Below are 24,775 nucleotides of genomic sequence, written 5' to 3'. Positions count from 1 at the left end.
AGATGATCAGTTCAGGTTCAGTATCCTCCATTACTCAGAATCCTCTCTAAGGGTCACCCTCATAGAATCCTGGGTTTTCTATTGCACTAGGTTTCCACATTGTCCTTCTAATGCCCTCCAATTCCTGTCGTCTCTCTCACCATGCCTTCTCCCCTAATCTGATCCTTCCTGTTTCCATTCCCACAGACTCCAGGTTCCTCCATTAGTTGATTCTATTTTACCTCCCAGGAAGATCCCTGCATTCCCCTTAGAGCCCTCCTTGCTACTCAGCCTTCTTGGGTCTGTGGATTGTAGCATGATTATCAACTTTTACCTAACAGGTAATATCCACTTAGAAGTGAGTACATAGCATGTATGTCTTTCTTGGTCTGAGTTAGAGTGAGGTTAAATTTCAGGAAAGTCGACTAATTGGTTTAACAGAGGAAAGATGTGAGAGCAAGCTTAAAGTTGAAGTTAATATCCTCAGCAAAGAATCCCTACCAAAACTCTTAGTCAGCATTCATTGAAAACTGGAAGATTTGTTCTGTAGACAAATTTATAGAGAAGAACACGAAGAGAAAAATACTCCAAACTAATTAATTGCATCTGTTATAGCCAAGCAAAGAAGATGGACATCGTGTGTATTGGCTAGGAGATTAGGAGCCAGCTGCCCAGGAGGCAGGCTGAACTCAACAACAGCTTCCTCTGGATGCCAATTCCAGTCGCCACTCTGCCTGAGCCTCCAACCCTTCCTCCTTTTCCCCCTGATCAAAGGACTCAAGGATTTCACGTCAGTGTGCAAGGCAATCCATTCTACTCAGTCTCAGGGCAAGTGCTGAATAAACACTGTCACTACAGGAAGAGATTAACTGGGTACTTGGCCACGATCTAAATTCTCTCCATGGGGTGAAATGAAGTATTAACACATTTGGATGTACCAAAGGCTTGGAGAAGGATGAGTCTATTTTAGGCAGCAAGATGTTTTTCAGGGTCGGATGTTACAATATCTGAAACACATCCAAGTCTGGATCATTCAACTCCCTGAAATATCACATTGTTACTTTGTGTTGTTTTCCAAAGGTCTACATATTTCAGTCTGTTACTTATGAGCAGCTGAGTCACACGAACATCAAAACCAGAATGGGCCTTTACACTTTCAATTGTGACTATTTCTAATTTGAACAAATATTTTGAGAGTTGATAATGAATGCTATTTTAAATGCTTTCCTGAAATGAAATTCATCTCTCATGAATCACATCTTTTGCACATGGTATGTTTAATTGTGGACCAGAGACTAGTTTTCCCAGAAGGGCTGAGATGGAAACCAGGTGAGATCCACCCTTCATTAGGTCGCCAGACCATTGGAGACACTCAAGGCACCTGAGCGGTTAAGAATAATGACAGCGTTTTGTATAAGTACCACTTTTCACTGAAGTTTTTAGTGATGACTGAAGGTTTATTCAGATAAGGCAAAAGCAACAATTTCTGAATTCATATGTTGAGATTAGAGGCTGGAGGATGTTAGCTGTTCCTCTTCAGAAGACGCAGCTCAGGTGGATCTGTCCCTTAGAGCATGTCAATTTCTTTTCCTATGTCTCTTTTATAAAAATAATTCCATGTATCATGATTTCATTTAAAAGTTCCTTGAGGAAGACATGGCTGTGCTCTCTAGTGCCCGTCTCTCAGTAGAGGCAGAGTGTCAGGAGCTCTTCTGTGTCTGCCTTTGTAGTCTGTTTCCCTGTAACCGTCCCAGAGAAATTGTTTACGTGCAACAAAGTGGTTAGATGTACCATATTTATTATTGAATTATTTTATTCAGTGAAATGACAGACAGTCCATGTCTAGACATCTGGAGAAAAAGCCCATCCACATCCACATTTCCCATGTTCAAGGCGCAGGTGGGTGGAGTGCAGAAGTTTGGTTCATGCACGTTTCCTCAGCTGTCAGAGAGCTGCATGGCCAGTGAAGTCCTGAGGTGAAGAAGAACTCGTGGAGAATTGTTGAGACACAACTAGCCCTGCCTGCTGGTTCAGGTATGTCCAACAGGCATTGACCTGCACAGAACACTGCATCCTTTTCTTGTAGGCTCATGTTCTGATTTAGATTTATTCCAGGGTAGAAGCGTTTCCAGGCATTGCTCTAAACACCTCTGTGTTATTGAGATGTGTGCTTGAGTCACACAGTGCTCTGGAGTGCAGGCTCTCACAGTTGTGGGGACAAAGGCTGGGCTCAGTGTCCCAGCATGGGAGCACAGGTGTGGTCCTGCAGTGAATTCTCTACCTGAGGGAGCAGGGCCAGCAGAGTCACATTCTGTCTTCGGAAAAGAAGCACACATCTTTCTCGTTTTCACCTACTCAAGGGAAATAACCACTTCTGAAACATTTTGGATTTTGGGTGGTATGAAGTTCAAGCCATTAACATCTGGAGAGGAGGGTTATGAATCCCTGCTGCCGCTGCTGCTGCTGCTGCTGCTCCTTTTGCTGCTGCTGCGGCTGTTTGTGGTAGTGACTATGTTTTTTCTTCAGAGGCAGATAACCTGATTTCTAATACACTGAAAAAATTTTGCTCTCATATGTGATAAAAGGAAGAGAAAAGCAAAAGTGTCTTTTCCAATGCCAAAGACTTTAGAACATCTGTTCTCAACCTGTGGATCATGACCCCAAAGACCCTCAAAAACACAGATATGTATATAAAGATCTTTATATCATTAGCAAAATTATACTTATTAAGTAGGAACTAAAATAATTTCGTGATTGGGGGCAGCAGTCACCACAAGATGAGGAAGTGTATCAAAGGGTCGAAGCCTTAGGGAGTTGAGAACCACTGCTTTAGAGCACGAAAGGGCTGCTGGGCTGGGTGTGAACAGCACTCCTGATGACCCACGGTCAGAGCACACTTGGGCACTGTGGTGCAGCCTCGGATCCCAGCACTCAAAAAGAGCAGGCAAGAGGATGGCAGGTTCAAGACACGTGAGGCTCAAAGATGAAGATGGAGTCCAGCCTGGGTTACAGGGCAGGACTCTGTGTCAGAAAACAAGGTCTGATGCTGCAAAGCCACTTGGTTAGCCTGTCCGGAGCTCTGAGGTAGAGCCCTAATAAGACAGGAACACACACACAGAAACCCACACTCTTAGCAATGACAGACATCGTGATCTTGACAACACCTGACACCCAGGGTGACTTTCAGACACTGAGAGCACCAGGAGAGTGTTATCACTATCAGTATAGGAGCTATGTGAAAGCCAGGAATAGCTCAGAATTTCTTTTCAGTGAGGAGAATTAGGGGGATATGTTGGGTTAATTGCATAGCTGAGGGAGACACACAACACAGACTAGTAAGTGCCTCTGAGCTTTCTGGGATAGTTATTATTAGTTCACATCCGCATTCATGTAGCATATTTGTCTGCATTGTGAGCAGCAGGCATTATAATTGTGCTCATGGTCTGGTTTTACATTGAAAATCTGTCACTAGTGCTCAGAGCTGAGCTGTCAGTACGTTACATAGACTCATGACCTACAGAACTTCTTTTCAATGTCCTGCTTAGTGCTCCGATTGTCCTCAGAAAACGAGGTCATTTGACCCCTTTGTATCACCGTCCTTCTGTTCTAAGAATTCCTGGCTCAGGAAATGTTGTCCAGTGTTTACTGGAAATCTGAAACTGTTAGTCCCTGAGGTGTTCAATGATAAAAGCTAAGTAATCCGCAGGCTCTAAGAAAACATATCCCAGGGCACAACTGACTGTGTTCTCAACATCATATCTTAGTGATAATTTTATGGGATGGTGATGATGATGATTCTTAAACAGGGTATCACTCTGTAGAGCAGGCTGGCCTGGAGCTCACAGGGATCTGCCTGCGTCCACCTTCGGGGTGCTGCAATTAAAGAGATTATTTTATTTAATTTATAGTTATGTATATTTATGTAAATCATTTTACAGTCTTACATTTTTTTCTTGAATTACATATTTACAACTTATAGTCCAGCTACTCAGTTATTTAATTTTTCTGTTGCTGAATGTGTGTGTGTGTGTGTGTGTGTTTGTACATCCTTAATTTTACTTCATTATTCAGATTTTTTAGCAGGTGTTTTTCAAAAGAAAATAATAATCCACAGCACTAGCCATGGATGGAAAAATAATTTCAAATATTTGAAAACTGTCTCCCACTTTCTTATCATCATAGCAGTTTCCTTTTTGTGTTTTTAATTATTAGTTGGAACTTCATGTAGTATATTTTCATCACTCTCTTATACTCCCCCGACCCCCTGCAGCTCTTTCTCCACCTTCCTCGCCACCCAACTTCATGTTCTTCCTATTGAAAAGAAAAACCAAACCAAACAAAACACAAAAAAGACAGAGTCCAACCTGTATTGGCCAACAACTAAGCACCAGACAGTTCTCTGCTTTGTATCTCAGTCTCATTGTAATAAAAACATTATTTTTGTGTTTCAGGAATGATTGCTCTCTGTGGTCAAATACTCAAGGTCCAATAAATGCCAAGAAACAAAACTATATCAAAACATTTTTCAGGTATCTAGAGTCAGTATTTACCAGGACATTAATTCCCCCTGCAAATATGGAGAAGCCAGGCTCTGTATCAGTCCAGAGCAAAAATTTCACATGTATAGTTTTGACTTAGCAATCTTCACACTCAAAGAATAAAAGGTACCAAGTCAAATTCTATCGAAGATTTTTATATTACTTTATTTTATGTTATGAGCATGGCTATGCGGCTTGTCTGTATGTCTCTGTGCCACTTATATACTTAATACCCATGAAGGCTCGAATAGAGTAGTAGATTCCACTGGAAGAGAAGATGCAGACACTTGTAAGCTGTCATGTATGTTCTGGGACTTGAACCTGTGTCCTCTGAATGAATACCCAGTGCTCTTATCTGATAAACCATCTTTCTATCTCTGAATCAATTGATTTCTTAAGTCAGTGAACCATTATCTCCATGTTAAGTTTACATGAATAAATTAATTCTAACTCATAAGGATTATAAATTTTATACAGATACTACAAAAACCTTAATTCCTACTTATAATTAAAACTATGAGGTGGAAAAAAGAATCATTAAAAATTACACTGTGTTTGATCAACTCTGCTATAGTTAATAGTCACATGTGAGAGAATGTTTTCACTGCCCAAAGCTAAACTTCCTGTCCCTCAATATATAGAATCTACAGAGAAGAATACAATTTTTGGAAAAAAGGGTGATAAAGAAAATAATTTGTTGTTCACATTTTTATTTTGCAATCCTGAATAATCTTTGCTTCCATTTCCTCTTTGTATTTACCAAGATATTGAGAGGAAAGAATTTGCAGATGTCAATCACGGGAAATGAGCAGGAGTAGAGAAGGTGATCCCCTGATTTGCTGCATGCATTCTGAATTTTTCAACATATAGAAGCTAAATACACAGGCTGGAAGAGAGATAGCCCTAGAGCTATTCCAGAACAATCTATCTCATATGATAATTGTCATTTGTTTTCTCCCCAAGGACAGTCCTCATCAGACCATGTCCCTTCCAGATTGTGTCTGCTCTGATGGTTCAGTCTGAGCCATGGAAACAGGAAATCACAGCTGGGGGACAGACTTCATCTTGGTGGGTCTTTTCCAGTATGGCCAGATGGACGCTCTCCTCTTCACAGTCATCGCCATCCTCTTTGCAGTAGCTCTGCTAGGCAACATCACACTGGTCCTCCTCATCAGGCTGGACCAGAGACTCCACACCCCCATGTACTTCCTCCTCAGCCAGCTCTCCATCATTGACATGATGTTCATCTCCACCACCGTGCCCAAGATGGCAGCTAACTTCCTGTCAGACACCAACACCATTTCCTTTCTGGGCTGTGAGATCCAAGCCTTTATGTTTATGATCCTGGCTGGCTCTGAAGCCCTGCTGCTGGGCTTCATGTCCTATGACAGGTACATAGCCATCTGCCGGCCCCTGCACTACCCTGTACTCATGAGCAGGAAGATCTGCTGCTCCATGGTCTCCTGTGCCTGGAGCAGCAGCTCCATCAATGCTTTAGTGCACATGTTCTATACATTTCAACTCCCATTCTGTGGATCTCGGATTGTTAACCACTTCTTCTGTGAACTTCCATCTCTCCTGCCATTGGTGTGTGAAGACACATCCCAATATGAGCACACAATCCTCATGTGTAGTCTTATCATTTTGCTGCTCCCCTTCCTGGCCATTCTAGCTTCCTATGCTCGTGTGTTGGTTGTTGTGTTCCAGATGCGCTCAGGGAAAGGACAGAGTAGAGCCCTGTCCACCTGCTCCTCCCACCTGACTGTGGCCAGCCTGTTCTATGCCACAGGTCTCTCCACCTACACCCAGCCAAATTCCCTGCATTCTGCTGCAAGGGACAAAGTGCTGGCTGTGTTTTACTCAATTGTCACTCCAGTTCTCAACCCATTTATCTACAGCCTGCGTAACAAGGAAGTCATGGGGGCCCTAAGGAGACAGATGGGATGATGGATATTGGAACAAAAAATTATGAATTTGGGTCACCTTGTGGACTGATCTAAAAGCTGGTCTTGAACACTACCTGGGAAGACAGAAGGATTGATATTCCAGGGAAAGTTCATCAAGTTGTCTAACTAAACCAACAAGAGCAGGAAACTTGGTCCTTCCATTGTCACATGGAGTTGATGGTTTGAATCTGAATGTTGGCTCTGAGGGAGATCAAGGGTTTTGTCCTTGTCCCTGGGATCTCTGGCTGCCTGTCATCCTGGGTTGCTTTCCACAGAGCTTTACCCCCTCCTGCCCTGATGCAAGGCACGGTGTCTTCTCAGACAGTGTGAGTTGGTAGTCGCCTTCTATGCACGTGCCCACCTCTTGCTCTGGAAGCTCTTCCTGAAGTTTATGAGGACAGCTGTATGTGCACAGAGACTTTACATAAACCTAGAATAATTTTTGTAAGATACAACTATTATTTAAGAGTGTGTTGATACTATGATATATTATAAGGACCATTCTGAAAGAAATAGCAAAGGAGGTAGGTTACTGTTTCCTTTGATACTTGTGTGACTATTCCCATGTAAATAAGGTTTCCTGGCTCTCCTAAGCTGTTTAGTGATGTCTCACCAACCTCCCCTTTATTAATACCTTTCTGCAAAATTCACTAATAGCTTGGTAACAGGCATCATTAACGGATCTGTCTGTCAGCACAGACTCTGCCTCTTTCCACAAAAAACTTTATGTAGATTTTCCAGTATCATGCTAGCCTATGAGAAGTACATTAGGACAAACGGACCCAGAATGCTTCTGCCATAAAAGATTTCTGTGTTTTGTTCATGGTTAATATACAATGAATGTTCAGAAAATCAATGTTATTTCAAGGGAATTTCTTGAATATTCCTTTTAGTAATAAAATTTATTTTTTTACAGTGCATTTCTTTATAGTCTTGGCAATCCTGGAAGTCCTGATGTGGACCAGAATTGCCTCAATCTCACAGAAACTCTCCTAGCTCTGCCTCACAAGTTCTAGGATTAAAGATGTGAGCCAATGTGCACAGGTTTGGTTTTATGCATTTTGCTGTTGATTTGCAAGCACTGAAGTTACACATGCTTATGTGTCACCATGTGGATGTTGGAAATTGAACCCAGGTCCTCTGGATGAGCAATCTGTGATTTCAACTGCTGATCAGTTTATCCACTGCCTCCACATGCTTAAAATATTCAAATTTTTGTCATGAAACTTAATAATCAATAAATAGAAGCATCTATTCGCCTAAGTATGAGTATAAGTAACTTTATAATTCTCAATTCTGAAGCATAAATGCTGTGAGGCTAGAGAGGTGGCATGGCCATTAATGGTACTGGCTGCTCTTCTAGAGGACCTGAGTTCAGTTCTTAATACCAATGTGAGATAGCTCACAAGTACCTCTAACTTCGATCCAGGGTGTTCAAAGCCTCTAGTCTCCAAGGCACTGATGTGCACAAATTCACACCCACACTTATACATTATTATTTATATGATTTAAAATTTTGAAGGTTCATTATTGCTTCTTTGTTACTGAAGCCAACAACTAGAGTGTAAGTTTTAATGACCCCAAGAAATACCTCTTTTTGGCTCTAATAAAAATTAATTGCATCCATAAACATCTCACTTTTGTTATTTTATTTCCGTGTAGTTTAATGTCATCCATAGACTCACTCAAAATCAAACGATTGAAGTTGCTAAGTTTTCTCAAAACTCTCACCTCTTGTTTCCCCCATCATGGCGATTTGAGAGTGATCTGTCCCTACAGATTTCTGCACTGAAATAGTCGGTCCTCAGATGGTAACGGTGCTTGGGAAGAGTTGGAACCTTTACAGTAGGAAAATTCAAAGGAGTAGGTCAAAAGGCTGGGTTCTGAGGTTATGTAGCATGGCCGTACTTCCTGTTCTGTGCTCTGCTTCCTGAGTAGAGATGCAATATGACCAGCCAACCTTCTGGACATACCACCATGATGTACCTTTCTGCTGCCATGTCTTTCCCAACCTCTAGAGCTGTAACCCAATATACACCCCTGCTCTCTTAAATAACTGGCCATTTCTCTCCTGATTGCCAGTTCCCAAATGACCACTCAGGGAATTAATATTCTTATAAATGCTTTGCCAATTGCTCAGGCTTATTACTTGCTAGCTCTGACATAAATCAACCCATTTTTATTAATTTGTGTATTGCTGCGGGGTCCATGGCTTACCAGTAGTACTCTGGTATGTTCTTCCTTAGAGCCTGCCATCTCTCAGACTCTGCCCTTCTTCTCCTATATCTCTTCTTAAATTTTCCACCTGTTTCTATCTCCCTTGTCATAGGCCAAAGCAGCTTTATTTATCAACCAATGAAAGCAACACATAGTCACAGTGTACAGGAACATCATCTCACAGCATCTTCCCTTTTTTCCCTAATCAAAAAGGAAAGCATTTATTTTAACATAATAAAATTATCTAAATGAAACAGTTATCAAGCAAGAATCAGTTGCACTATCCAGTCTATTTGTGTTTTGCAAAAGTAAAAAAAAATACTCTATCATCTATCCTATCTCAGTGAGTCTAAAGCTTCATATCTATCATTGTCATCAGAGAGTCCAGTTTTATCTCATGCTTTTTCATTCCCAGTCCCGCTGGCCTTTGTGAGCTCCCAATAGATCAGCCCCACTGTCTCAGTGGGTGGGTGCACCCCTCGCGGTCCTGACTTCCTTGCTGTTTCTGTTTTTTATATTTCATTTTTTTCTATGTATATTTAAAATCATGTATCTAAATTACATTAATTTCCCTATCCTTTACCTATGCCCTCTGATTCTACATACCCCCAATAATAAAAAATTTAAGTGAAAAAGATGAAAAAAGAAAAAATAAATAAGTAAAAATGCAGTACAAAGAGGTTAAACTTTCATCATGGAACCTGCAGAGTGAAGCTGTGAGTCACACTGTGAATCCCTTGGTCCATAAATCTTTACTTGCAAGTGTTCACTGCAAGGAGTCATTGGTCTGGTTCGAGGTTTCTGCTACCCTATCAACACTGAGTATAAGTTGGGGTCCTTCTGGATATCATGTATTTCCCAGTGTTATGGAGACCCTGTAGCTCTGGGTCTGAAGGCCAGGGCCTTTCAAGTGCTCAAGCAGATCATAGATGGGGTAGAAGATAGGGAGGGCCATGTCATATCCTTGGGTCTGGGGTGGGCAGCTGTGCTCTCATCAACAGGGTGATCTCAGCTGTGCAGCCCAGACAGAGTGCAGGGAAAGCTTTCCCACGTGTGTCTGCTGGTCATGGCTTCAGCTCCCTCTCCATCTCTTATGCTCCCTTTCTCTCTTGTCTCTTCGGATACACCTCTATCCACAGGACCTGAGCCGTTCTGACTCTCTCTCCCATGAACCACCATTCCACACCTCTACTCACACCAATAGTGTCCCACTGGCTGGTTCTGCAGGATACCAGGTGGCCCTCCCCACCCCCTAGTCTGGAGTGGACAGCCCAAGAGCTGCGCGGAGGTCTAATTGTCACATACAGGTTGTCTTGGTAGTGTGCTAGGCCATGCTACCTCATCACTAAGAGATCAGCTCAGTGCCAAATGGCCAAATGGCATAGGCTCCTGACTGGTGAGTTAGGCTGCATGGCACAGGTTGAAGGGTTTCTCTGGACTCCGGTCATGGGTCCAGGTTAGAATGTACACGCCATGGCTGGCTAGGTCACACACATCCCAACTGCATAGTGCACGAGAAGGGGGTTTCTCCTATTTTCTCTTTCTTAAGATGAGATTCAAATTATGTATTTGTATTTTCACATTCTAGAAATATCTTCAACATAGAATCCCTACCCAAACTCTTTGCCAGCATTCACAAAAAATTGGAAGATCCCTGCCATTGATACCTTTATAAAGTATTATTTAGAAAATGGAAAACAGCCCAAACTAATTAATAGCATGTGTTATAGCGAAGGAAAGGAAATAGAAATCATGTTTATTGGCTAGGCGCATAGGAGCTAGCTGCCTAAAAGGAAAGATGTTGATTCCACATCAACTACCTCTGGATGCGAATTCCAGTCGCCACTCTGCCCGAGCCTTCCACTCTTTCTCCTTTTCCCCCTGAGTAAAGAGCTGAAGGATTTCACCTCAGTGTGCAAGGGAATCCATTCTACTCAATCTCACAGCAATTCCCCTGACTAAACACTGTCACTATAGAAAGACATTAAGTGGGAACTTGGCCACAGTCTAGATTCTCTCCATGGGGTGAGATGAGGTATTAGCACATTTGAATGTACCTGGAGTTTTCAGAAATAAAGTCCACTTCAGACATCAAGATTGTTTTCAGGGTCAGATGTTACAATATCTGAAACACACCAAAGCCTTGATTATTCAACTCCATGTAATATCACATTGTTACTTTGTGTTGTTTTCCAAGGTCTACTTATTTCACTTCGTTACTTATGAGCAGTTGAGGCTCTCACATGAACATCAAAACCAGAACCAGCTTTTCCAGTTCCAACTGTGACTATTTGTAATGTAAACAAATACTTTGAGAATTGATTATGAATGCTATTTTAAATGCTTCCTGATATGAACTGCAGATACCAGCTCTAATGAGTTGTGTCTTGTGTACATGGTGTGTTTAATTGTGGTCAAGAGAATAGTTTTCCCAGAAGGGCTGAGACAGAAGCTGTGTTGAGTTCCACCCTTGATTAGGAAGCCAGACCATTGGAGACACTAGAGCACCTGAGAGGTTGAAGATAACGACAGCGTTATGTAGAGTTCCTCTCTCCACTGAAGATTTTAGTGCGGACTGCAGGTTTATTTAGATAAGGCAAAAGCAACAACTTCTGAATTCTTAGTGCAGTCATAGTTCCTAAAATATGGTTGAGATTAGAGACTGTAGCCGGCCAGCCTTTCCTCTTCAGAAGACGCAGCTCAGGAGAATCTGTCCCTCGGAGGACATCACTTGCCTTTCCTATGTTTCTTTGGTAAAAATGATCACATTTGTCATAATTGCATATAAAAGTTTCTTAGGAATTCACAGCTTTGCTCTCTAGTGCCCATCTCTAGGTGGGGGCAAAGTGTCAGGAGCTCGTCAGTGTCTGCTTTTGTAGGTCTGTTTCCACGAGAAAAGATATATGTCCAACAAAGTGGCTAGGTGTACCATAGTTGAGTTATTATTGAATTAGATTTTCAATGAAATGACAGACAGGGCATGTCTAGACATCTGGAGAAAGAGCCCATCCACATCCCCCATGTTCAAGGCACAGGTGGGTGGAGTGCAGAAGGTTGGTTCACGCACGTTTCCTCAGCTGTCAGCTGCATGGCCGGTGACATCCTGAGGTGAAAAAGAACTCGTGGAGAATTGTTGAGAAACAACCAGCCCTGCCTGCTGGTTCAGGTATGTCCAACAGACATCGACCTGCACAGAACACTGCATCCTTTTCTTGTAGGCTCATGTTCTGATTTAGATTTATTCCAGGCTAGAAGTGTTTCCAGCAATTGATTTAAGAACACCTGTGTTGTTGAGGTGTGTGCTGGAGTCACACCGTGCTCTGCAATGCAGCCTCTCACAGTTGTGGGGACAAAGGCTGGGCTCAGTGTCCCAGCATGGGAGCACAGGTGTAGTCCTGCAGTGAATTCTCTACCTGAGGGAGCAGTACCAACAGAGTCACATTCTGTCTTCGGGAAGGAAGCACACCTCTTTCTCGTTTTCACCTACTCAAGGGAAATAGCCACTTCTAAAACACAGTTATGAAGTAGCAACTAAAATAATTTCATGATTGGGATGGGAGTTATCACAAGAGGAGGAAGTGTATAAAAGGGTCGAAGCCTTAGGGAGTTGAGAACCACTGCTTTAGAGCATGAAAGGGCTGCTGGGCTAAGTGTGAATAGCACTCCTGATGACCCAAGGTCAGAGCACACTTGGGTACTGTGGTGCAGCCTCGGATCCCAGCACTCAAAAAGAGGAAGCAAGAGGATGGCAGGTTCAAGACACGTGAGGCTCAAAGATGAAGATGGAGTCCAGCCTGGGTTACAGGGCAGGACTCTGTGTCAGAAAACAAGGTCTGATGCTGCAAAGCCACTTGACTAGGCTGTCAAGAGCTCTGAGTTAGAGCCCCAGTAACACATAAACACACACACACACACACAGAGAGAGAGAGAGAGAGAGAGAGAGAGAGAGAGAGAGAGAGAGAGAGAGAGAGAGACTAATACCCTTAGCCTTGACAGACATCATGACATCACCTACACCCAGAGTGACTCTCAGACACTGAGTGCAACAGGAGAGTGTTATCACTATCAGTATAGGAGCAATGAAAGCCATGGAAAATTCAGCATTTCTTTTCAGTTTGGGAAATTACGGTGTGTGTGTTTAATTCTACAGCAAAGGGAGACACACAAGCACAGATCAGAAAGCGCCTCTGAGCTTTCTGGGATTGTTATTATTAGTTTACATCTGCATTCATGTAGAGTATTTTAGTGCATCATGAGCCACAAGCATTATAATTGTGCTCCTGGTCTAGGGTTTATATTGAAAATCTGTCACCAGTGCTTAGAGCTGAGCTGACAGCAGGTTACATTGATTCGTGACCTATGCAGCTCCTTGTCATTGTCCTGCTCAGTGCTCCTATTGTTCTCAGAGAGCGAGCTCCTTTGTATCACCGTCCTTCTGTTCTTAGAATTCCTGGCTCAGGAAATGTTGTCCAGTGTTTACTGGAAATCTGAAACTGTTAGTCCCTAAGGTGTTCAGTGATAAAAAGCTAAGTTAAGTTATCCATGTTCACTAAGAAAACATATCCCGGTGCACAACTGACTGTGTTCTCAACATCATATCTTATTGATAATTTCATGAGATGGTGATGATGATGATTCTTAGACAGGGTCTCACTCTGTAGAGCAGGCTGGCCTGGAGCTCACAGGGATCTGCCTGCCTCTATCTTCTGAGTAGTGGGATTAAAGCTATTATTTATTTAAGTAACAGTGATGTACATTTATGCAAACAATTTTATAGTTTTCTATTTTCCTTTTTCTTGAATCGCTTATATACAGCTTATATTCCAACTACTCATGTATTTAAGGTATTTAATTTTCTTGTTGCTGAACATACTCACACACACACACACACATCTTTTTTACTTCATTCTTTATCATTTTTTTAGCATGAGTCTTTTTCAAGAACAAATACTTATTCAAGAAAAAAGTCATAGATGGAAAAATCAATTCAAATATATTAAAATAGTTTTCCATTTTCTTATTATCACTTCAAGAGCAGGTTTTTGTGCTTTTTTTTTCCTGTTTTGGAATTTCAGGCTTTCAACGTCTCCAACCCCCTTCAGCTCTTTCTCCACCTTCCTAGCCCCACAATGTCATGGTCTTCCTATTGAAAAGAAAAACAAAACCCAAACCAAACAAAAAGAGGCAGAGTCCAACTTGTGTTGTCCAACAACTATAAGCTCTGTGCTCTCTATAGCAGCGGGGCACTATACTATGACGTCATAACTCACATCTTCTATATCACTTAGTGTGTTTATTTCAGGATGAAATTCTCTCATAGCTGTATTACTATTTTTTATCTTTCCCATATAATCTTATGACAATTTTTTATGTTAACGTCTTGCCAACCCTTTACTATCTCTTAGTTTGCTTTCTATTTCTGAATTTTTATTAATTTTTACATGATGTTGGCAATTTGTAATCTTGAAGTTGAAGGTCTATTACTAACAAAAGCATCTGCTACCATAGAGTCAATCTATGTTAGGTCCAAGAAGTGTTGTCTGGTGAAAGTAACATATGTGCTGTTCTATTACAACCATATTAAATTAGAGCCTACCTATCACCAGGTGTGTATTAATAATGTGAAATGGTTTAGGCTACTGCAAATGCCAGATAAAATTCTGGTACTGTGATAATTCTAACTCAATCAGTCAGCCAATTTAATGTTTGTAAGGATACTTTTTACTTTTTAATTTCAAATTGTAAAATGTGTTAGTCTCATAGTAAGCACTCCATCATCTTTGTGTCTCAGCAATGACTTCTCTGTGGTCAGTCAAGGTAAAAAAAATGCCAATAAACATAGAGCTATTTCAGACCATTGCACAGAGTATTTAGAACCAGTATTTACAAGGGCTTGAGTCCCCGTGCTGATATGGAGAACCAGGTTCTGTGTCAGCCCAGTTTATCAAAGAGTAAAAAATACTAGTCAAAGTCAATCAGTTGGTTTTTATTTTACTTTATTTTATGTACATGTGTGCTTACCTGTATGTATGTCTTTGCAGCACTTGTATATTTGGTACCCATGAAGGCCAGAATAGAGTATTGGACTCCCATGAAACAAAACATGCAGGCAGTTATGAGCTGTCATGTGTGTTCTTGGACTTCAACCTGTGTCCTCTGAAAGAACAGCCAGTGCTCTTATCTGCCATCTTTCCAGCTCCAACTACATGCTTTCTTAAGCCATTGTAATTTTTCTCCATGCTAAGTTTATATGAATAAGTTAATTCTAATTCATAAGGATTGCAAACTTCTATGTAGATACTGCAAAAATCTTAATTGATACATATAAACAAAACTAAAGTTGGAATAAAGAATCATTAACAATTACACTATATTTGATCAATTCTGTCATAACAAATTGATCACAAAAGTGAGAGATTGCCTTCATTGAAAACCTAAATTTCAGCCCATCAAAGTAAAGACTCTATTGAAGAGATTAAACTTTTGAAAAAAAAAGTAAACAAAATAATTTGTTCTTAACACATTTATTCTGCAATCCTGTAAAAATCTCTCCTCCCATGTCCCATTTGTATTAATTTTGTATTTTTATCGTTTGTCTTTGTATTTCACCAAGATATTGAGAGAGAAGAATCTACACACGTCAATCATATAAAATGAGCAGGAGTAGGGAAGGTGTTCCCCTGATTTGATGCACACATTCTGCATTTTACAACATATGAAAGCTTCATACACAGTATAAAAGAGAGATTGCCCTAGAGCTATTCCAGAACAATGTATCTCATATGGTAACTGTCATTTGCTTTCTCCCCAAGGGCAATCCTCATCAGACCATGTCCCTTCCAGATTGTGTCTGCTCTGATGGTTCAGTCTGAGCCATGGAAACAGGAAATCACAGCTGGGGGACAGACTTCATCTTGGTGGGTCTTTTCCAGTATGGCCAGATGGACGCTCTCCTCTTCACAGTCATCGCCATCCTCTTTGCAGTAGCTCTGCTAGGCAACATCACACTGGTCCTCCTCATCAGGCTGGACCAGAGACTCCACACCCCCATGTACTTCCTCCTCAGCCAGCTCTCCATCATCGACATGATGTACATCTCTACCACCGTGCCCAAGATGGCAGCTAACTTCCTGTCAGACACCAAGAACATTTCCTTTCTGGGCTGTGAGATCCAAACCTTTGTGTTTCTGACCTTGGGTGGCTCTGAAGCCCTGCTGCTGGGCTTCATGTCCTATGACAGATACATAGCCATCTGCCGGCCCCTGCACTACCCTGTACTCATGAGCAGGAAGATCTGCTGCTCCATGGTCTCATGTGCCTGGAGCAGCAGCTCCTTCAATGCTTTAATACACACGCTTTATGTGTTTCAACTTCCATTCTGTGGATCTCGAATTGTTAACCACTTCTTCTGTGAACTTCCATCTCTCCTGCCATTGGTGTGTGAAGACACATCCCAATATGAGCACACAGTCCTCATGAGTGGCCTTGTCATTCTGCTGCTCCCCTTCCTGGCCATTCTAGCTTCCTATGCTCGTGTGTTGGTTGTTGTATTCCAGATGCGCTCAGGGAAAGGGCAGAGTAGAGCCCTGTCCACCTGCTCCTCCCACCTGACTGTGGCCAGCCTGTTCTATGTTACCACTCTCTGCACTTACACTCAGCCACACTCCCTGCATTCTCCTTCAAGGGACAAGGTGCTGGCTGTGCTTTACTCAATTATCACTCCAGTTCTCAACCCATTTATATACAGCCTGCGTAACAAAGAAGTCATGGGGGCCCTGAGGAGACAGTTGGGATGAGGATATTGAGGCAGAAAACACGGCTTTGGGTCACCTTGTGGACTGATCTAAAAGCTGGTCTTGAACTCTACCTGGGAAGATGACAGGATTGATATTCCAGGGGAAGTTCATCTAGTTGTCTAACTAAACGAACAAGAGCAGGAAGCATCGTCCTTCCATTGTCACATGGAGTTGCTGGCTTGAATCTGAATGTTGGCTCTGAGGGAGATCAAGGGCTTTGTCCTTGTCCCTGGGATCTCTGGCTGCCTGTCATCCTGGGTTTCTCTTCACAGAACTTTATCAGCTTCTGCCCTGATGCAAGGCACGGTGTCTTCTCAGACTGTGTGAGTTGGTATAGTTGCCTTCTATGCACGTGCCCACCTCTTGCTCTGGAAGCTCTTCCTGCAGTTTATGAGGACAGCTGTATGTGCAAAGAGACTTTACATAAACCTGGAATATTTTGGGTTTTGTAGGATACAACTATTATTTAAGAGTGTACATCTCTTTTGATAGTATGACATATCTTAAGGACAATTCTCAAAGAAATAGGAAAGGAGATAAGTTACTGTTTCCTTTGATGCTTGTGGAACTATTCCCATGTAAATAGGGTTTCCTTGTTCTCCTGTGCCATTTAATGATGTCTCACTGACTCCACTTTATTAATACCTTTCTCCAAAATTCACTAATCGCTTGGTAATAGGCATCAACACAGGATCTGTCTGTCAGCACAGACTCTGTCTCTTTACACAAACTCCTTTATGCTGATTTTCCAGCATCATGCTAGCTTATAAGAAAAGTACATTAGGGCAAATGGTCCTAGAATGCTTCTGCATAGACGATTTGTGTGTTTTGTCCATGGTGAAAAGAAAATGAATGTTGAGATCATCAGTGTTACTTCAATGAAATTTCTTGAATATTCCTTTTAATTATATGATTTTTTTTAGTGTGTCCCTTTGTAGTCCTGGCTATTCTGGAGCTCCTTATGTGGACCAGAATTGCCTCAAACTCACAGAAACTCTCCTACCTCTGCCTCACAAGTGCTAGGATTAAAGATGTGAGCCAGTGTGCACAGGTTTTTTTCATGGGTTTCTTTCTGTTGTTTTACAATCATTGCCTTTTGTTTTTGTTTTCATTTTAGGTTACACGTGCTTATGAGCTACTTTGTGGATGTTGGGAATTGAACCCAGGTCCTCTGGATGAGCAATCAGTGCTCATAACCGCTAATCAGTGTATTCAGTATCTCCTCTTTTTTAAAATATTCAAATCATTGTCATGTAGTTTAATAATCAATAAATAGAAACATCTATTCACTTAAGTACAAGTATAAGTAACATTATAATTCTGTTTTAAAACGTATATGTTGTGAGACTAGAGAGGTGGCATGGCCATTAATAGAACTGGCTGCTCTTCTGGAGGACATGAGTTCAGTTCCCAGCACCCATGTGAAATAGCTCACATCTGTCTTTAACTTCAATTCCAGGGTGCTCACAGCCTCTAGTTTCCAAGGCACCAACACTGATGTGCACAAGTCCACATCCATACCCACACTTATACATAATTATCTATGATAGAAAATTTTGGAGGTACATTATTGCTTTGTTGTTACTGAAGCGAATACCTAGAGTGTAAGTTTTAATGACCCCTAGAAAAACCTGTTCTTAGCTCTAATAAAAGTTAATTTCCTCCATGAACATCTCACTCTTGTTATTTTATTTTCTTGTAGTTTAAAGCCATCCATAGGCTCACTCAAAATCGAAAGACTGAAGTTGCTAAGTATCCTCAGGACTCTCCCTCATGCATCCCATCGTGGTCATTTGAGGGTGGTCTGTCCCTACAGATTCCTGCATTGGAATACTCAGTCCCCAGATGGTAATGGTGTTTGGCAAGATTTGGATCCTTACAATAGGGAAATTCAATGAAATGGGTCATGAAGGCTGGGCTCTGAGGTTGTGTGCCCTGTCCCTATTTCCTGTTCTGTGTTCTGCTTCCTGAGTACAGATGCAATGTGGCCAGCCAACCTCATGGCCATAGCACCATGCCTTCCCTTTCTGCTGACATGTCATTCCTAACCTGATGGTCTATATACCTCTGGAACTGTGAGCCAAAAAATATCCCTCCTCCCTTAAATATTTGCCATTTCTCTCCTGCTTGCAAGTTCCGAAATAAATGCTCAGAGGTTTACTGTTTCTTATAAATGCTTGACCAATTGCATTGGCTTGTTACTTGGTACTTCTTACTTTAAATCAACCCATTTCTATTAATCTGTGTTTGGCTACGTGAACCATGGCTTACCAGTGTTACTCTGGCATGTTGGCTCCTTGGAGTCTGCCATCTCTCAGACTCTGCCATTCTCCTATATCTCTGCTTGGATTTCCCACCTGTCTCTACCTCCCTTGTCATAGGCCAAAGCAGATTTATTTACCAACCAATGAAAGCAACATATATTCACAGTGTACAGAAAGACTATTCCACTGCATCTCCCCATTTATGTCTAATCAAAAAAGAAAGTTTTTCATTTTAACATAATAAAATAACATATAAGGAAACAGTTATCAAGCAAGAACCAGTTGCAACATCCATTCTATTTGTGTTTTGCAAAAGTAAAAAGTACTCTACCATCTATCCTATCTCTGTGAGTCCAAAACATCATGTCAATCATTTATCATAAGTAAGGAATCTATAATTAAAATTATATTGTCTTCAACTCTATCAAAGTCACCAGAAGTATATAATATTACCTGAACAGGAAGTGCACTGCAAGAAACTTCCAATTTTCTAGTATAAATAGAAGTGTTTGTCCTGCCATGTAATATAGCACCTCAGTCCCAAAGAAACACAGAGAGGCTCATATTAATTAAAAACTGTTTGATGTATTAGCTTGGCCTTATTATTAACTAGCTCTTACAACTTAAATTAACCCACAATTCTTATCTATGTTTAGCCATGTGGTTTGGTACCTTTTATCAGATAGGCATTCTCATCTTGTTTCCTCTGTATCTGGCTCGTGACTGCATCTCTCTGTCTTTCCTTTGCCCAGAATTCTCTTAGTCTTCTTTCCCTGTCTATACTTCCTGCCTGGCTAATGGCCAATCAGCATTTTATTAAACCAAAGAGTGACAATTTTTTTCGAGTGTGCAAAAGCATCATCTCACAGAACTTGAAAAATGACAGAAACATTTGTCTGCCTGGACAGTCACCCAAAGTTCTTCTGTAACATTGGATATCCATCTGCAGCTTATATGCCTAGAGTTTCTGGCAGACTTTTCAGTGAAGCAGGAAATTTGAGTGTCTGTCCTGCCTATTTTGGTAGAGTTTATCAAATGCTTTCCTATGTGTTTTGCAGAATGTCTGACAATTTCTTCTGTGAAGCAGGAATCTGAAGGACCATTCTGCACTGCTTTAGCAAAGTTTAGTGGTCATCTTAATTTATCAACCAATGAGAGCAACTCATATTCACAGTGTACTGAAAGGTGACCCAACAGTACCCTGAGGCTTCTTTGGGGGAAGGTGTGTTATCATAGCAACAGAGAAGAAATGAACATAAATGTGCGTCTGAATTTGGGGTCTTACTATATTTATATCATACCAAATGAACTTTGATGGAGAATATCAGAAAATTTACCTGCAGATATTTTCAACAACAAGTTACACAGGCTGTCCACAATTCCTTTGGAAACAGCCTTTTTTTCCAGATGATTTTATTTGATAGAGTGATGATGTTTGTTGTCACAAAAGCTTATTGCTTTGGTAGAGGTATAATTTTTTTTTGTGTCTATGTGTCTTTACGTATGAATGTGAGCATGATTAAAGAAATGGTGTTATACTATGAACTCACATATTGAAAAGGAGGGGGAGAGAGAGAGAGAGAGAGAAAGAGAGAGAGAAAGAGAGAGAGAGAGAGAGAGAGAGGGAGGGAGGGAGGGAGAGAGAGAGAGAGAGAGAGAGAGAGAGAGAGAGAGAGAGAGAATAGTGAAAGGAGCTGTATCTCCTATACAGTTTTGTTATCTGGAACATAACCAAATCTGTCTATAACCCCTAAGCTTTCCACATGGTGTGTTGTGGTAATTCTCTAGAACATGTTCTATGTTATTTTCTGTTTCTGTTTTTTTTTAAATATTTATATATTATGTATACAATATTATGTTCACATGTGTGTGCAGGCCAGAAGAGGGCACCAGACCTCATTATAGATAGTTGTGAGTCACCATGTGGTTGCTGGGAATTGAACTCAGGACCTTCGGAAGAGCAGGCAATGCTCTTAACCGCCGAGCCAACTCTCCAGCCCCTGTTTCTGCTTTTTGTAGTTAATTTATTCTATGAGTCTTTAAAATCATGTATCTTGATTCCCCTCGTTTTGCCATCTCTTAACCTCTGTCTTCTGCCTCTGCACATCTCTCAAATAATACAAAATTTAAGTGAAAAAAAGAAAAGAGAATAAAAGAGTAAATAAATGAGTAAAAACACAATAAGGAAGAGAAAAACTTCTAAACTTTCATCATTGAAGCTGCAGAGTGAAACTGTGAGTCACACCATGAAACTCTCTGTCTATAAATCTTTACTTGCAAGTATTCACTGCAGAGTCAATGGTCTGGCATCAGCTCTCTGGTTTCTGCTACCCTATCAACACTGGGCACTCGTTTGGGTCCTTCTGGATATCCTGTGTTTCCCAGTGTTGAGGAGACCCTGTATCTCTGCGTCTGAAGGTCAGGGCCTTTCAAGTGCTCAAGCCAATCATAGATGGGGTGGAAGATGGGGAGGGCCATGTCATATCCTTGGGTCTGGGGTGGGCAGCTGTGGTCTCATCAACAGGGTGGTCTCAGCTGTGCAGCCCAGACAGCGTGCAGGGAAAGCTTTCCCACGTGTGTCTGCTGGTTATGGGTTCAGCTCCCTCTCCATCTCTTATGCTCCCTTTCTCTCTTGTCTCTTCGGATACACCTCTCTCCACAGGACCTGAGCCATTCTGACTCTCTCTCCCATGAACCACCATACCACACCTCTGCTCACACCAACAGTGTCCCACTGGCTGGTTCTGCAGGATACCAGGTGGGCTTGTGCCCCAACCCCCCAGCCTGGAGTGGACAGCCCAAGAGCTGCACAAAGTCTGCTTGTCACATACAGGTTGCCCTGGTAGGTGTCAGGCCATGCTACCTCATCACTAAGAGTTTAGCATACTGCCAAATGGCCAGTTGCTTTAGGTTCCTGGTTGTTGCATTTGACTGCATTGGGCAAGGTGAAGGTTTTGTCTGGACTCTGGTTGGGAGTCCGGGTTAAAATGACCAGGCCCGTGGCTGGCCGATTCCTACACTACCTGGGTGCATGGTGCACGTGGAACAGTGTTTCTCCTGTTTTCTGTTTCTTAAGATGACATCACAACTATGTATTTATATTTTCACATTCTAGAAATATTCTCAGCATAGAATTCCTACAAAAACTCTTGGTCAGCGTTCACAGAAAACTGGAAGATTCTTGCCATTTACACCTTTATAAAGTATTATTTAGAAAATGGAAAATAGCCCAAACTAATTAATAGCACGTGTTATAGTGAAGGAAAGGAGATGAAATCATGTGTACTGGCTAGGAGCATAGGAACCAGCTGCCTAGGAGGCAAGTTGCTGAATCCACATCAGCTTCCTCTGAATGCCAATTCCAATCGACACAGTGCCCATACCTCCCGCTCTTTCTCCTTTCCCCCCTGATCAAATGGCTCAATGATTTCACATCAGTGTGCAAGGCAATCCATTCTACTCAATCTCACAGCAATTCCTGAATAAACGCTGTCACTATAGGGAGATTAAGTGGGCACATGGCCACAATTTAAATTCTCTCCATAGGGTGAGATGAGGTATTAGCACATTTGAATGTACCTGGAGCTTTCAGAGATAAAAGTCTACTTCAGGCAACAAGATTGTTTTCAGGGTCGGATGTTACAATATCTGAAACACATCCAAGTCTGGATTATTCAACTCCTTGTAATATCACATTGTTACTTTGTGTTGTTTTCCAAGGTCTACATATTTCAGTTTGTTACTTATGAGCAGCCGAGTCTCTCACATGAACATTAAAACCAGAACCAGCTTTTCCACTTCCAACTGTGACTATTTGTAATGTAAACAAATACTTTGAGAATTGATTACAAAAGCTATTTTAAATGCTTTCCTGAAATGAAATGTAGACACCAGCTCTAATGAGACACATCTTTTGTACATGGCGTGTTTAATTGTGGTCAAGAGACTCATTTTCCCAGAAGGGTTGAGACAGAAACCCTGTGGGTTCCACCATTGATTAAGAAGCCAGACCATTGAAGACACTAAAGCACCTAAGAGGAGGAAGAAAAATACAGCGTTCTGTATAAGTTCCACTTTCCACTGAAGTTTTTAGTGATGACTGAAGGTTTATATCATTAAGGCATAAGAAGCAATTTCCATGTTCATAGACTGGTCATAGTTCCTAAAATATGTTTGAAATTCGAGGCTGTATACGACTTAGCCTTTCCTCCTCAAAAGACTCAGCTCATAGATCAGAGCACTTAAGTATCTTTCCTATGTCTCTTTTATAAAAATAATCAGATGTATCATAATTGCATATAAAAGTTCCTTGAGGAAGTAATGGCTGTGCTCTCTAGTGCCCACCTCTAGGTGGGGCAGTATCAGGAGCTCTTCTGTGTCTGATTTACCCGTCTGTTTTCCTGTTACCATCACAGAGAAATGGTTTATGTTCAACAAAGTGGTTAGATGTACCATAGTTGAGTTATTATTGAATTAGTTTTGCAATGAAATAACAGACAGTCCATGTCTAGACATCTGGAGAAAGAGCCCATCCACATTCCCCATGTCCAAGGCTCACGTGGGTGGAGTGCAGAAGGTTGGTTCACGGACATTTCCTCAGCTGTCAGCTGCATGGCCAGTGAAGTCCTGAGGTGAAGCAAAATTCGTGGAGAATTGTTGAGACACAACTAGCCCCGCCTGCTGGTTCAGGTATGTCCGACAGGCATCGACCTGCACAGAACACTGCATCCTTTTCTTGTAGGCTCATGTTCTGATTTAGATTTATTCCAGGCTAGAAGTGTTTCCAGGCATTGATTTAAGAACACCTGTGTTGTTGAGGTGTGTGCTGGAGTCACACTTTGCTCTAGAGTGCAGCCTCTCACAGTTGTAGGGACAAAGGCTGGGCTCAGTATTTCATCATGGGAGCCCAGGTATGGTCCTGCTACCTGAGGAAGCAGGACCAGCAGAGTCACATTCTGTCTTTGGGAAGGAAGCACACCTCTTTCTCGTTTTCACCTACTCAAGGGAAATATCCACTTTCTGAATCATGTTGGATTTGGGATGGCATGAAGTTCAAACCATTGGCATCTGGAGGGGAGGGTTATAGATTCCTGCTGTTGTTGCTGCTTTTGCTTCTGCTTCTGTGGCTGTTTGAGGTAATGACTTTGTTCTTGTGTTTTCTTCAGAGGTAGAGAATCCTGACTAGGTGATTTCCAATACACTGAAAAAAAATCCTGCTCCCATATGTGGTAAAAGGAAGAGAACAGCAAATGGGGCTTTTCCAGCTCCAAAGACATTAGAACAGCTGTTTTCAACCTGTGGGTTATGACCCCAAAGACCCTCGGAGAACACAGATATTTACCATAGGGTTTGTATCATTAGCAAAATTATACTTATTAAGTAGGAACTAAAATAATTTCGTGATTGGGGGCAGTGGTCACCACAAGATGAGGAAGTGTATAAAAGTGTCGAAGCCTTAGGGAGTTGAGAACCACTGCTTTAGAGCATGAAAGGGCTGCTGGGCTGAGTGTGAACAGCACTCCTGATGACCCACGGTCAGAGCACACTTGGGCACTGTGGTGCAGCCTCGGATCCCAGCACTCAAAAAGAGGAAGCAAGAGGATGGCAGGTTCAAGACACGTGAGGCTCAAAGATCAAGATCCTGTCCAGCCTGGATTACAGGGCAGGACTCTGTGTCAGAAAACAAGGTCTGATGCTGCAAAGCCACTTGGTTAGCCTGTCAGGAGCTCTGAGGTAGAGCCCTAATAAGACAGGAACACACACACAGAAACCCACACTCTTAGCAATGACAGACATTGTGATCTTGACAACACCTGACACCCAGGGTGACTCTCAGACATTGAGTGCAACAGGAGAGTGTTATCACTATCAGTATAGAAGCTATGTGAAAGCCAGGAATAGCCCAGCATTTCTTTTCAGTGAGGGGAATTAGGAGGATGTGTGAAGTTAATTCTTCAGCCAGTGGAGATACACAAACACAGACCAGTAAGCGCCTCTGAACTTTCTGGGATTGTTTTTTTTTTTGGGGGGGGGGG

General features: G+C 41.8%; 2 protein-coding genes across 2 annotated transcripts; both read left to right on the top strand.

Moving 5' to 3' along the window:
* The first annotated feature begins 5,543 nt into the window (after positions 1 to 5,543).
* On the top strand, positions 5,544 to 6,464 carry LOC101991077 (olfactory receptor 2AK2-like). The gene has a single exon (XM_005350008.1). It carries the CDS (start codon positions 5,544 to 5,546, stop codon positions 6,462 to 6,464), a length of 921 nt encoding a protein of 306 aa, XP_005350065.1.
* Positions 6,465 to 15,555: 9,091 nt separating this feature from the next.
* LOC101991348 (olfactory receptor 2AK2-like) lies at positions 15,556 to 16,476 on the top strand. Its single transcript, XM_005350009.2, has one exon. The coding sequence runs from the start codon at positions 15,556 to 15,558 to the stop codon at positions 16,474 to 16,476; it is 921 nt and encodes a 306-aa protein (XP_005350066.1).
* Positions 16,477 to 24,775: the final 8,299 nt, after the last annotated feature.

This window comes from Microtus ochrogaster, chromosome 7 (genome assembly GCF_000317375.1).
Source record: "Microtus ochrogaster isolate Prairie Vole_2 chromosome 7, MicOch1.0, whole genome shotgun sequence".
Taxonomy (NCBI): Eukaryota; Metazoa; Chordata; class Mammalia; order Rodentia; family Cricetidae; genus Microtus; species Microtus ochrogaster.
Note: the sequence above shows the minus strand (reverse complement) of the source record. Positions and strands in the feature narration are given on the sequence as shown.

What these genes read in the sequence shown, in the direction of transcription:
- LOC101991348 (XM_005350009.2), top strand. Translation starts at nt 15,556, where the DNA reads ATGGAAACAGGAAATCACAGCTGGGGGACAGACTTCATCTTGGTGGGT.
- LOC101991077 (XM_005350008.1), top strand. Translation starts at nt 5,544, where the DNA reads ATGGAAACAGGAAATCACAGCTGGGGGACAGACTTCATCTTGGTGGGT.